This window comes from Drosophila serrata, unplaced genomic scaffold, assembly GCF_035046125.1.
Source record: "Drosophila serrata isolate PLE 108 unplaced genomic scaffold, ASM3504612v1 contig_275, whole genome shotgun sequence".
Taxonomy (NCBI): Eukaryota; Metazoa; Arthropoda; class Insecta; order Diptera; family Drosophilidae; genus Drosophila; species Drosophila serrata.
This window is the reverse complement of record NW_028257173.1, coordinates 3,823,564-3,837,538: the sequence shown is the minus strand read 5'-3', so window position 1 is coordinate 3,837,538 and position 13,975 is coordinate 3,823,564. Positions and strand designations below refer to the sequence as shown.

The 13,975-nt window shown below is 40.7% G+C and overlaps 3 protein-coding genes and 1 long non-coding RNA gene across 6 annotated transcripts; 2 read left to right on the top strand and 2 right to left on the bottom strand.

Moving 5' to 3' along the window:
* Nucleotides 1-37: 37 nt before the first annotated feature.
* Nucleotides 38-2,177, top strand: DnaJ-H (DnaJ homolog). Its single transcript, XM_020950670.2, has 3 exons — nt 38-361; nt 425-871; nt 941-2,177. Exons 1-3 carry the CDS (start codon nt 293-295, stop codon nt 1,595-1,597), a joined length of 1,173 nt encoding a protein of 390 aa, XP_020806329.2. The 5' UTR covers nt 38-292; the 3' UTR covers nt 1,598-2,177.
* kmg (kumgang) lies at nt 1,440-4,655 on the bottom strand. Its single transcript, XM_086834825.1, has 3 exons — nt 4,520-4,655; nt 2,976-4,470; nt 1,440-2,910 (listed from the first exon to the last, which is right to left on the bottom strand). Exons 2-3 carry the CDS (start codon nt 4,464-4,466, stop codon nt 2,248-2,250), a joined length of 2,154 nt encoding a protein of 717 aa, XP_086690951.1. The 5' UTR covers nt 4,467-4,470; nt 4,520-4,655; the 3' UTR covers nt 1,440-2,247.
* On the bottom strand, nt 4,520-6,410 carry Pk34A (Protein kinase at 34A). 2 transcript variants are annotated; one of them, XR_015272145.1, is made up of 3 exons: nt 6,267-6,410; nt 4,949-6,193; nt 4,520-4,655 (listed from the first exon to the last, which is right to left on the bottom strand). XR_015272145.1 is itself a non-coding variant. In XM_020950660.2 (2 exons), the coding sequence occupies exons 1-2, from the start codon at nt 6,268-6,270 to the stop codon at nt 5,004-5,006; spliced, it is 1,194 nt and encodes a 397-aa protein (XP_020806319.2). In that variant the 5' UTR covers nt 6,271-6,410; the 3' UTR covers nt 4,877-5,003. The 2 variants fall into 2 exon arrangements, 1 of the variants encoding a protein (XP_020806319.2); XM_020950660.2 differs by lacking the exon at nt 4,520-4,655 and having other exon boundaries at nt 4,877-6,193.
* LOC147643418 (uncharacterized) lies at nt 4,792-6,953 on the top strand. Of its 2 annotated transcripts, none has more exons than XR_015272146.1 (3): nt 4,792-4,930; nt 4,989-5,236; nt 5,292-6,953. It is a non-coding gene; the product is annotated as an uncharacterized LOC147643418 (long non-coding RNA). The 2 variants fall into 2 exon arrangements; XR_015272147.1 differs by having other exon boundaries at nt 5,283-6,953.
* The last annotated feature ends 7,022 nt before the right edge of the window (nt 6,954-13,975 follow it).

Here is a 13,975-nt window from a genome sequence, read left to right as displayed (position 1 = left end):
GAGATTATAATATTTTTTAACGAGAAGGTAAACTAAACTTTATTTAATCGTTTTTAAAAATTAAAGTCCAGATGTTCTTCAGCTACAATCTCTACTGTCCCACGAATCGCATCATTGAACGGTATTTTATTTGTAATTTTTGTGGGAACATTTCGTTCGTACGTCACACTTGGTCACACTCGGCAAACAAAATACGAAAATAATGTCATATATAAATTAATAAAAATTATTTGTACAATCACAATGTACACCGGTTAGTTTGTAGGTTTTCAGGGCAAGGTAGCAATACGAAATGGACAACTTAAATTTATACGAGGTGCTGGGAGTGGCTCCGGATGCGGGCGCCGAGGAAATAAAGAAGGCAAGTGGCAGGCAAATTTGTTTGTAAATAAGTCTTATTTGCTACTTTTGTTTGAGCCTGTAGAACTATCGCAAATTGGCCAAAGAGTTCCATCCAGACAAGAATCCTGATGCGGGTGACAAGTTCAAAGAGATATCCTTCGCCTACGAAGTGCTTTCCGATCCCGAGAAGCGTCGCATCTACGACCGTTACGGACTAAAGGGTCTCCAGGAGGGCGCTGAGGGATTCAGCGATGCCTCCGACTTCTTCGCTCAGTGGTTTCCTTTCGAACGCTCATCGACCGGGGGGCGTGGAAAGCGAGAGGGCAAGGTCGTGGTCAAAGTGGAGCTGACGCTGGAGGAGATCTATGTGGGTGGCATGAAGAAGAATCTGGAGTATAAGCGCCAGAAGTTGTGTGGCAAGTGCAAAGGCGACGGCGGTCCCAAGGAGGGGCGCGAGAGCTGTGAGGCATGCGGCGGGGCAGGGCGTGCAACTGCCTTCACCTTCATGGGGCTGAGTCCCTTCGATGCGGTATGTAAGAGATTGGCAAAGCCCTTGATCTTAATTTTTTTGTATACTAATGCTTAAATGTCATTACAGACCTGCCCGGCTTGCGATGGTCGAGGCTTTACCATAAAGGAAAACATGAAGTGCAGTCCCTGTCACGGAAGCGGTTTCGTGGAAGAGAAAATGAAGCGGGATCTCGTGGTGGAGCGAGGAGCACCGCATATGCTTAAAGTGCCATTTGTGAACGAGGGCCACCAGATGCGCGGTGGCGAGTTCGGAGACTTGATTGTCGTCCTTGCCCAGAAGGATCATTCACTCTTTCAGCGCCGTCACGCCAATCTGTACATGCATGACCTCGAGGTCAACATCACGGAGGCATTGTGCGGCTACAAGCATTGCTTCAAGCATCTGGACGGGCGGAACGTTTGCCTTAGTACCCAGCCGGGCGAAGTGCTGCATCACAACCACATCAAGATGGTGCGTGGCTGTGGAATGCCAGACTTCAGCCAACCGACCATATGCGGGGATCTTTATGTGAAGTTTAAGGTAACATTTCCCGACAATGACTTTGCGACAGCTCCCCAACTGGCCATGCTGGAGGATATACTGCCGGCCAGGGAGAAGATAGTTGTACCCAAAAACGCCGAAGAGGTGCAAATGACAGATTACAAGCCACAGCCCAGGCAACAGCAAGAAGACGAGGACGGCCAATCGCCGCACTTTGAGGGCGTTCAATGCCAGACGACTTAGTGCCTGTGGTTGTGGCTCCTGCAGGCACGGTTCCTCTGCCTCGATCTGTGCCAGATCCTGGGCGCACTTAGTATGGATGAGGTCTGCTTCTTGGTGCCGCTGCTCGTCTTAATATGCATAGTATTATTTTTCATACAGGAATGTTTGCTGTGAAAAGCGCGTGATCTAAATTCGTAGTATACTAACTAACGCCAGTATTCGAGACTAAAGCATAGCTGATTCTGATCTTCAATAGGAATGTAAACAATACATTAGCCACGCTAAATTAACACATTAACCAGCTAATATTTATTGTTTCTCTTGTCCTAATATCCCCACATAATATAAATAACAAAGTACACTTTTATCTCACCCCGTAGAAATGGATAAGCTTCTGGTGGAGCATACTTACTCGGGCAAAAGTTAAAATTTCCTGTCTCTCTAATTGTAACCTCCGAAATTGTTGAATTTATTTAACTTCAATGAGAGAAAGGTATTCGAAAATGTATACCTTGAGAGTACTTGTATTGTCCTTGTTTAATTTCAAATTAATGTCGTTGTCCTTAAATAAACTCTCGGTTTTGGAAAGTATTAACTAAAACTGCAGTGGTTAATTATACTTTATTTGCTGTTAAAAATGAGATAGGAACCACAAGAGGTAACACTCCAATCTAATCGCTTTCGTTGGACATTGAAGAACCATCACTGAATGCAGTCATTTCCCCATGCCATTGTGGTTTTGTTAAATCCAAAGGCAAGTCAGTTGCCTTGCCATTTGATTCAAGTTCCATGGAACCTTCAATTGGTACTGGTAGTTCCTTCTTTAAGGTAATCTCGGTGCATACTGCGGACTCTTTGGGAGCAATTTGCCAATCAAACGATTCCTCTTCCTTGGGCTTGCTTAAGTCCAAAGCATTCTCAAAGGGCTCTAATATTTCATCCTCATGATCATCAAGCTTTGGAACGACAATCATCTCGCCTGTGCGCATGTGCTTCACATCACCCACTTGGTTCACATTCACCTTCATCAAAGTCAAATACTTATTGTACTTGGCATAATTGCGCCTGCCAGTCTCGTCGTTCATGAGGACTTCGGCTTGGTTGTGACTCTTGTCACGGATGGCCTTCAAGCGAATGTGCTTGGTGATATCCCAGCGCCAGTTGGAGCGATAGGCGCACAGGGAGCACTCGAAGGGCTTCCTATTCAAATGGCCAACGATGTGGACATGGAAACGGGAGGCAGTGGCTGCCCAAAAAGTACAATGTGGACACTTGAAGACCTTCTTCAATGGGGTATTATCATTGGATTCCTCCGGGACGAACGGTTGAGTGACCTGAAATAACAAGAAAGAAGATAGTAAGTAATAGAATATAAAAGGTTAACTCCTCATATAATCACCTCTCCATATCCAGGAGCTGTTTCCACACCGCAATAATTGAGATCACTGACAGCATTGGGCAAGTCCTCATCCATAATTTCCGGGTCTCCTCCGTCCATGGCAACCCGCAAAAGATGCTGATTATTCTTCAGAGCCTGAACACAGACCTGAAGATGCTTGACCAAAGCGACGGCATTGGGCATCCGTTGCTGGCAGTGAGAACAACTGATGCCCGTGGGTTCCGGAATCGGAGAGTCTGGAGCTGTGATTGGGGGAACCACAATCTTCCGAGAAGAACTGGGTTGCTGATCATCCTGATCCTGATCGGGTTTATTAGTCGCCTTTCGCCTGGCGGCCATCTGATGACCCACCGTGGGCACATGGTGGTTCAGCTCATGTATGGTCAGTGATTGCTTAATGTCCGTGCTAAAGTCACAAACAGTGCATTTGTAAATGCCATGACAACCATGATTCTTGGTGTGCCTGTCCAGATTCCACTTGTACGGTGTGTGGAAGTCACAGGAATTGCATTTGATCAGCGGCATGGTGTGGTACTTGACGTGCTTCTTGTACCTGGAGCGGATAGGTGTAATATAGGAGCACTTGTGACACTGAAACTGCTGTGCGCCTGGCGGCGGTTCCTGCACATCCATCGAAGGACTCTGCGGGGCCTCTTCCGAATCTGAGCTGCTGTTGTGAGTATCAAATTTTATAGATTCCTCTGGGTTGGTATAGGGCATCGACTGCAGCTGGAGCTCGAAGGCCATGGCAAAGATATTGTCATGATTGTCGACGATTTGTTGGAGCTGCTGCATTTCTTGCTGGCGTTTATACATTTGAAAGCTGTTCACCAGCTTCTGCTCCTCCCGCTGGAGCTCCATCTTGAGCTGTTCCAGGGTGGGCTCGTTCTGGGGCATCTTTGGGATGTTTGGATTTGGACCTGCCCCAAATGTGGACGGCATTTCGACGCTCTCCTCTAGTCGTCGCCTGCGAACCTCCCGGGTGAGATTGTACTTGGAACGCAGTGCGCCACCGGATGATCCTGGCAGTCCATTGTCGTCTGAACATCCATGTACCATCTTCATGTGACGCACCAGCTTTTGAAAATGTCGCGAGGCGTAGAGACACAATTTACACTCATTGATCACGATTCGCTCGCCATGGACGTCCCGAAGATGGGAGAGATGACTCCGCGGATTTTGGGTGTAGAAGGCGCACTGGTTGCAACTATAGTTCCTACGGATTTTACACTGCGGCAGATCCTCCTCGTTAGTGATGCCGGCATGACCCTCCTCTGGCAGCAAGGTATCCATGACACTTTCCACTTCCGGATTTGAAAGCATTCCCATTCCCATTGAATGTAAGGGAACCGGGAGAGACGTCAAATGGTTAACACCGACAGACGGCTCTTCTCCAGTGTCCAAGGAAGAACGAAACATGGGTACACCGCTAACTAGGCTGCGTACCACTAGGTCATCGCCCGAACGCTCCACCATCGATGGTGCCTCCATAACTCTGCAAAAAATCTACTTAGCTACAAAATTAGTCTTTTTATTTCTTTTACCAAATATTTTTCTTGTTTTCGGTGCGCGAGCTGCCTTTCGACTGAGCTTTCTTTACAATGTGTCGGTCGTCGTTGATGTCTTCAAATCAAATAAATATTCTTGGGTTACTTTGATGACTGCTCGACCATTGACAATCTGTAAGAAAGTGTTGGATAATTTTATTAAGAAACTGTCATTTAATTTAGGAATCAGAATTAAGGGGGCAATCCTTTTCGTTAGTTTTTATTAGTATCTAAATAACAAATTTTCTTTCATTAGTCAACCAACAAGAATCGGTTTAGATATGTTAAAATAATTAAAGATTAAATGGCTTCATGAAATTATCTTGGTATAAAATGGAATGCTTCTATCATTCATTACGTTTCTTAATTATTATTGTCTATAAATCTACTTTATGCTTGGCTTAAAATGTATGTAATTCCACCTACGGTTAAACTGCTCTCCTAAAAAATTACATATTTTTGAAAGGTTTTATAATGAAATTCAGCATGAAGTCTGCACATCTTCTTTGGCAGCTACATCCGTCTTCTCGAGCTCTGGCTTCATCTCAGATAGATGGAGGGGCAGCAGGTCCATCCGAAGCTTCTCATCTTTCCCCAACTCCTTGTCGTCAAAGTTAAACAGTTGCGGTAACTTCTGGCCATTTGGCATACGGCAGCCTAAGGTGTCCATGACGCGCAGTTCATCGAAGGCGACATGTGCACATGCCACCATGGGTAAGATCCGGACAGTAAAATCATAGACCATACATGAATTTAGCAGATCCGACAGATCCCGCGGCACTTGTACATTCAGCAGAAGATCCCAGCTGGGACGGGCTCTATGGTCTAGAACATCACATTTTGAGCGAACATATGGGGCGCTATCCAAACCCTCTGTGCCCAGCAGGTCTACAACATGATGCAACTGCGCCAGCTCATCATGGTTGCTCAGAAAGAGCGGAGATCCCTTTAGCAGCTCGGCAAGAACGCAGCCGGCACTCCAGATGTCTATGGAACAATCGTAAAGATCGTATTTGGCATACAGCTCCGGTGCCCGATATTGGCGAGAACCAACATAGCTCAAGTTGCGCTTCTGCGGCTCCAGATTCTTTGCGTTACCAAAATCAGCTATTTTGAGCTGCATGCTCTGGCTGTCCATCACCATGTTTTCCGGTTTGATGTCTCTATGGCAGATTTTCAGCGAGTGAAGGTAGCCTAGTCCGCGGAACATCTGGTACGTGAGAATCCGAATATTAATGATGGCATCCTTTGGTTGCTGAAAATTTCGATATCGTTTGATGTAGTCCAGCATATTCATCGGCATGTATTCCATGATCAGGAGGATGCTACTCCTTGGCGGATTGCCCATCATGATGTAGGAAAACATAATTAACTTGACAATGTTGCAGTGGTTCTCCAGTTGCGTCATAATCTCCACCTCACGCTGCTGATACCTGGCATTGTAGTAGGAGTGCTTGAGGGCCACTGTCTCCTCGGAGTTGCGTAATTGGGCCTTGTAGACCCGGCCAAAGGCACCGTTTCCTATCAGCGCCTTGATCACGATCCTTATCTCAGTCGGCTCCTGGTTGAAGCGATTTCTGGCATAGGTCGTCACCATTGACCCGTTGGAGATGACATTCGGTATGTTGAGATTCTCCCGCCTCACAATTTTAAAGGGTTGCTTCCAGTTTCCTATGGATAATAAGCGAGGTTAGTTGGGTCGGCTTACAGGCAGAGAGAAGTATTAATAAACTGCTTTTCTCACCCATTTTTTAAAGTCAGGACACAAATTTAAAAAACCAATGCGTGCGATTAAGCAGCTTTTTGTACAGAAATAATAAAAATTTTAAAAATGGCAGAAATCACATTGCCGGATATCGGATTTATGGCATTGCCACCTTGTCGAAATATACGCTATGGGGAGTAAGTAGCATATGTGATTAACAGTTATCCGTTTTCCACCACAGATACTATTGTTACTTTTTAAAATACTGAACCTCCAAAGTATGATTTTTAGAACATTTCAAAATTATTTGATTTATTTATTAAAGACCAAAAGCTTAATTATAATAAATTCAAGACATTACATCTATAAATATTATTGTTGTTCACTGTATTTGTGTTGCTTAAAAGTGGCAAAGCAAAGTATTGCTACAACTTCTTTTATAAGAATAAGCCATTAAAGAAAGATTTCTTTCGCCTTAAATGGAATTTCCAAAGAGTTACAATTACTGGCACTAAGCCAAGAAAATTGAAAAAGAAAATGCTGGGACAGGGACAGGGGGAGAACTGAAAAAGAAAGTGCAAAAGGTTGGGAAAACTCCCGCAAAGAATAGAAAGCTAGGATAAAAGCTGCTGTCGTAAACATATGCGTGCTTTTAAATGAACATTTTATGAAAGCGTGTTTGTAGCTTGTTGAAATTGCATTAAAATAAAATTGAATGGAAATATTTGGCACATTTGTTTCGATTTTGTTCCTTTACCGGAACACGGAAACTCGTGAGTGGATTATGTTTATGCAGCAAGCACCAGACTTAATGCGATAAAAAGTCGGTCGTCGGTTCTGGCCATTATCATTTCCGCTCAAACTTGCTCTCTCTAGATATTGCACTCTCTCTCTTTTGCTACAATTTTGTATTTTTATTTATTTTTTTCTGGGCTAGAACTTTCCTGACACACACACACCCCCCACCACACCCCCACCATCAAAGTTTATGGGCCATGCATTTGCGGAAATGTCGCCCGCCAGTGTATTCGCCTCTCGCTTTTACTCTGCGGTTCAGAGTTGGAATTCATGTAATTCCATTAACACAGACAACTTCCGCTAAAAGAGAAAATGGCTGAACACTGACACTCGTTCGCCTAATGGCCCAAGCGTGAGTGTGTGTGTGTGCTAGTGTGGAAGGATGGGGTGGATTTAGGAACTGGTGTGTTTGCTTGGCTTTAGTGGATTCTATGGTTGATTTTACGGATGGAGATGAACGATCGAAGTGCCAAGAAAAATTTGTACATTTGTGTATCAATTGAATTACTAGGAAATATATAAACATTTTTACGAAGTCTATAATTTTCATGGGGAAAAAATCTTACAATAATGTAATATGTAAAATTGTTGAACTGAAAAGTCATTGTGAATTTAAAAGAAAATAATATTAGATGATTCTAAACAGGATTCAAGCAAACACGGCACACTAATAAAAACCATTGCCTACTTTTTGGAACCTATACTTATAAACGTCCGGTTATGTTCAAATAGCTCTGAACGGCAACAATAAATAAAAAAAAGTAAAAATTTTACTTATTCTTAAGTATTATAAAATTATGAATGTTGTCAATAGATTTTTAAAGCATGTCATAAAATATACCCATCAGCTCCTTTACCATCTTATACCCCATTATTCCACTAACCCTTTAAGATTCACCAAAGAATTTGCACCTGACAATATGAAAATTATTTATACAATCACATCACGTTCGCGCACTCTCTATCATTTAGGCATCTCTAAGGATAAACGATGGGTTGGGTGTGTCTATGCTAAAACCTAAACCAACATAGATCCTTCCCCTCACATCCTTTTTGGCGCAGCCTTTGCGACATTAAAATTAAATTCCCAGATTCAAATGGCATATTTTATGATGGCATAAATCTGTCTTTCAGCAACAGGTTCTCATCAGGACCCCCGCCTCGTTTCAATCTCCATGGGGAAGCAATGAAAAACTTCGAAACGGAAATGACTGTCAGGCCAAAAGTGCGGAGCATCGTCCATCCGGGCAGACATTTAGGATATCCGTTTAAACAGCATTTGGTTTTTCCCTCTATATCCGTCTATACCACCGCTGTGTTATTTTTTCCTTCAGCTTTTAGGGATTTTATTTCTTTCTTTCTTTTTTTGGGGAGTGAGCCAAAGGCTTCCGTTGCAACTCTGTTGGGTTTCTGGGGCGTTCCGGCATTATAATTACAAAGTGGCTGGCTTAGATGGATTCGAAATGGATGTGCTGACGATGTGAGCCGGAACATTTTGCCAGCTCTAAATGCAAATTATACCATCTATCGCATTTATCAAAAAAGAGGTCTTAATGAAGCCCCCCCTCAGAACTCTTTAACCCGGGATGCGTTCATAAATCAAGCTGCTGCACATGTGGCCACTCAAAAAGTTCACTCCTTGCAGCTCAATCGGGTCATTTATCAATATTTGAACTCACTTCCATACTACACTCTTCCCCCCTGTACGTGCCACATTTCTGCGTTTGAAGTCGGAAGTGTTTTCTGGTTGGCTTTTAATGTGATTTGTGTTCAACCCGTTGAGAGATTCGAATTGGCAGCATTTGCGATTGGATTTCGATTATTTTATGGGGGAGAAACAGAGAAAAGCTGGCTTGTTCGTACATAATTTGGCGTATAATTTTGAGATATTAAGTGTGATTTATGGGATAATTATACGTTAGATATATTTCTAGAAATTACTCTAAATATTTTCCAATAAAGCATTCCTTACTAACCTGTTAAATAGTTAATTATTGCATTTGTTTGTGTTAATAGATAGCTTTGAGAATTGATTGAATGTTTGATTAATTGTCGTTCTACATATGTATATAAAGGGTTTATTACACAAATCGCTGGCTATTATAAAGATCATTCTAGAGAGGCTAACAGCTAATACAGAAACTTAAGTTAAGCTCATACCTGTAAAGAAGATACAGATACTTTCAGATTTAATCTTTTGACTTCCCCCTTACCTTTTCTTTACAATCCATCATCTTATAGTCATTTGAATGCTCCTTTCCCCTACTAAGCTTAGCTATTCTTTTGTCTTTAGAGCAAATCCCAAATTACCTGTAGAATAAATATTTATATTTGGGAAGTACCCTTCAGGTTGGAGTGCATTCTTCGTTGCTGCTCAATTGGAAAACGTGCCGTATTCGGTTCTCGTGGCCAAGCACTTGACGTTTCAAAGCCAATGGCTTAATGGAAATTCGCGATTCGTGGGAAAAATCTTTCAATTGCAAAAAATAAATACATTAGGTATATACAAAAAGAACAAAAACAAAAGCTGTTTAGACTTACCCAGTGTATAATTAAGCAAGATTTGAATGACCGGGGAATGAGAATGCGGTACGCTAGTCGCGCCTGCCACCGCCCACCATAACAAATTAAAAAGCTTGCGATTCACTGAACAAAATAATATATCACAAAAAATCAAAAAAATAACAAGTATTGGTAAACCAAGTCAAGTAATTAAAAATCTAACAAAGTTGTACACTTTAATTGCAGGTATTAAAAGGTTTAAAATATCAAATCGTTATTATAGTATCAAAAAACAAAAGCGGCTTTAACTTGTGATATTAAGATTTTGCATTTATTTATAGGAAAATTATGGATGTGATCTATAGGATTTTTATGCATTTGATAGTCTTAAATGATATCATAAATTCTTACATTTTGTTAAACATTTTACTGACTTAAGTTGTAGGAACGCTTATCGTTAGCTTTTCAAAAATCTAAAAATGACATTTAAAGAAAGAGATTTCTTAGGAGATATTTAATTTTATACATTATATTTTATATATTATATTATATTTTTTGATATATTTTTTATTTCCCCATAAATGTCCCACTTTTCGCTCAGTGTCTCTGGTTAGAACTTGGCCGAATGGTTTGCTGGATTGGACGTTGCCTGAGGTTGGCTTTGGCTTTGGCTGTGGCCCGATACTTGGCTTTGGCGGCTATATAGTCACACCTTTGCGATGCACTGCGATCTCTCGGTCTCGGTCTCGGTCTCGGACTCGACCTTGAACTTGGTATTAGATGCGAAGCTCTCTGAAAAACCGGTTAACTTGACGGCTCCGGCTCTCGGAGGCTCTTTGTACTGCAAATTAATGGGCAAAGCGCAAGAAATCGGTGACAAGCACGAGGCAATGCCAGGCAACAAACAAAAATAACCCCGGAGAGATCGTCTTACCAAAGGGTTAACTGGAAAAACAATTGTAAAAAGCAAACGCTGGTACCTAGTCGGAAATATTCCAAAGATTTCCATTTCAAATTAGCACACAGAACGAAAATTCCCAGTGTCAGGGTTACTTAATTAACAAGATAATAATATAAACACACTAAGGTATCTTTATATATTTTAAGCTGCATATTTACAAGCACTAAATATATAGCTTCAAAATCATATGATAATATATTGAATATCGTTGGTAAAAACATTATAAATATAGATTTAATTATATAATCCACGTATTATTTTCTTCCTCTGCATCCGCATTACAGCACTGCAAAATAAAGAGCAGCAAATAAAAATTTAATTTACATTTTGAATGCAAAATTGTCCAGAGATAAGGGGAATCACCAGGCGGCCACCAGTCGAGTCGCTGGGATGTCGTTTATGCACCACTTGCTGTACAATTACAATTCTAATTGAAGGACCAACCATTAAAATCCAGAGAGCCGGGCTCTACAAACCCCAAAAGTCCTTTCAAAGCAGCCGCAGGCAAAGTATAAAAAATAATAAAAAATACAACAAAAAAGCAGCAGCAGCAACACCCCGACACCAACATGTTGCGCTCCCCAAGAATTCTGTGCTGTGGTAAAGGGTTAAAGTGAGCAGCCAGTTAGGGCTCTTAATTAAACAAAAGAGCCACAAGCTATATTTAAATTCAACATTTTTCAGTTTGCTTTAAGAGTATAAGTTTAAGGGTTTTTATATTAAAATGGTTTGTTTTACGCTATGCTTTTACTGATTACTACTAACTTACATATGATGAATTTTAAGAACATTAAAGCTAATAGACTAATTAAATATAGATAAATATAAATTATAATACTAGCTGTGATTAAAAGTTTTAATTTCATTTAATTTAAATATTTTTTTAATATTCTTTACAAAGGCTAAATACTTTTAAAACCATTGTTGTACCACTTTTCCTGATTACCACATTTATGTTATATTATTATCACATTTTAAGGCATAATTAATAAAATAAAAATAGAATACCCCAAACGCATTTAGTTTCAAACTCACCACACTTACGTATCTAAGTGGCTGTTCTGATTATAGCCGATCAGGCAACTCTATCTACATTCATAAGCTTACATAATTCCTATAGTCGCCATAATTTCGGCAAAACCTAAATCTAAAGTTAATTAATATTGATGTTGAGTCAACTCTGTTGACTAATTACCACAAATTGCGAGTTCAATGGCTTAGAAACATTCACTAGTAATGAATATATTCCTCTTTTAGATTTCTCCAAGGACTCTATAATCGTTTCATCAAGATTCGTAGCTCCTTTTTGGGACTTACCAAACTGCTGGATGTATTTATTTGCTTACAGCCACGCCCCCGCAGCCTTACACGCACGCAGCTTGGACAACCTGTTGACCGTCAAAAAAAAACCTATTTAGCTTAACGTGCCGTGCCACGCCCACCGAAAAGCAGTTGTTGCACATTGCGTGAGTGCCCCGCGGGCGTTGCCCAAGTTAAGAGCTGCAAAAAGCAGGTAATTGCACACGGCACAGCACGGCCAAGCGGTGGGAAAAAAGTGGCAAACCTGTTCGTTAGCCAAGCTGCATGTGGCTTGTTTTGGCCAAAGACAACTGCAATTTGTTGCCGTCGCAGCTGAAGTTAAAAAGCTGCGGCTGCGGCTGCTGAGACTGCCATGTGGCGCTGTCGCCCCTTTTCGAGATCCAAGAACCAGGTCAAGGTTGCTCCGTGGCTGCGAAGATCATTATGGTGGTGTTGCGAACGAACATGTTCGATTCGCTCTGTTCCCATCTGAGTGAGGGAAACTGTTCCCATGCAACAGAGTTTGCCATCGAACTGGAGCTTAAGGAGTGACTTAAGCTGCGCGTCATAACTTTATATAATTATTAGTTATTTTTTTAAAGGGGTAATAATTTCCCTTAGATTTTAAAGAACATTATTATCAGCCAAGGGAATTTGTCAAAAAGTCTTTAAGACATATTTAAGGTATATACCACTTGCTCAAGGGTACAAAATAAAACTTAAGGCGCACAAATAATAAATAAAATAATAAATTACAAAAATGGAAACTAACTTTGAGAAGACGGAGTATTAATACCCTTTGGGGGACTCTTTCATAAATAAGTTTAAAATGTTTGCATTCTTTGAATCGATATTTATATATATTTTTATATGACAATTTTTTCAACAAATCATAAGTTTAAAAAACTCATAACTAAACCAAAAATGCATTAATTTTAATTCGGAAAGCTGTTCTAAGCTAATTTTTATTAGGTTACTAATTCTGCATACTGCATTTTAAATTTTAAGAAATTTAAATTTTTATAATTTTTTTTAGATTTTTAACGATGTAACCCCTTATAAAATTTTTAAAAATTGCGAATATTTTTTTCCTTCCCAACATGCCTAGAAAGATTCGCCTGTTGATGCTGATCAATAATATATATGATTTATAGGGTCGGAAATGACTCCTTCAAACTGTTTTAAGCTTCTGACTAAAAGTATAGTACCCGGAAAGGGTATAAAAAGAGTACATTAGTTATAGATTTCTTTAACTATAAAAAGATAATTCTAAGGAGAAATTTCTAGGCAAGCTCATGGCCTACGTTTTTAAGTGAAGAAAATGGCCGTATTTTTTGAAACTTAGTTTTTACTTAATATTTTTTTTTGCTTCCCCTAAAGTTACACCAAACTTTGCTGGTGTAAAAAGCCGGAGTTCGATAAGTTCGACAGCTTGTATAAGCTTCAATAATGCACACTGACAGTCGCCAACAGGTAATTTTCGTGTTTCTCTTTCTTTATTTTTATTTTTTTGGGAAACAAGAAACGAAATTCTTTGCTCGCCCCTTTTTTATCGTACAAATCGCAGGCGCAAAGTTGCTCTGTATTTTAAGGCATTTTTTTTGTTTTAATTGTTTCGACTTGTTTACGAGGTGGTCGGGGTTCAAGAGCTTCAGCTCCAGCTCCAGCTGGCTGGCAAATGCAATGGCTGGCAGACAAAGCAACCGAAATGATAATATAAATGCAAAAAAATATAAAAATACAGAAAAAAATGTAATTAGTCATATGAGCTGTGAACCCTGTAATTAGAGCTACCTGTTAAGGCATCGGATTTTTCATAATTTTTGGCAATTTATATGCAACGCTTGGCTGCATTGTGACATGATATGATGAGGGTGAGCCAATTGCCTTGTTTCCTCTGTGGGTTCAATAAACGCTTACGGCTTGCCCCTGGACCTGGGACCTGGACCCCGGCTTGGACCCCGAACCCGGGTCAGATCATCGCCAAGAAGACGAGAGTAGTGGTTGCTCGCATTATATTGGCATCGTCCAGCACTTCCTGCTTCGTCTTAATGGCGTTTTAACATGCATTTTAAATTAAGTGCGGGCAACACTTAAGTTTTAATGTCATAGCCCTGTTCGCTAAGTGCATTAGTCGCTGCCAGATTAATCATACGCCGTGTTGAGCACACTTAAATCGTGTGAGAAT

Coding starts and splice junctions, on each gene's coding strand:
- DnaJ-H (XM_020950670.2), top strand. CDS start 293: ATGGACAACTTAAATTTATACGAGGTGCTGGGAGTGGCTCCGGATGCG. Junction 362..424: donor GCGCCGAGGAAATAAAGAAG/GCAAGTGGCAGG, acceptor TTGAGCCTGTAG/AACTATCGCAAATTGGCCAA. Junction 872..940: donor GGCTGAGTCCCTTCGATGCG/GTATGTAAGAGA, acceptor ATGTCATTACAG/ACCTGCCCGGCTTGCGATGG.
- kmg (XM_086834825.1), bottom strand. CDS start 4,466: ATGGAGGCACCATCGATGGTGGAGCGTTCGGGCGATGACCTAGTGGTA. Junction 2,911..2,975: donor CAGCTCCTGGATATGGAGAG/GTGATTATATGA, acceptor TTGTTATTTCAG/GTCACTCAACCGTTCGTCCC.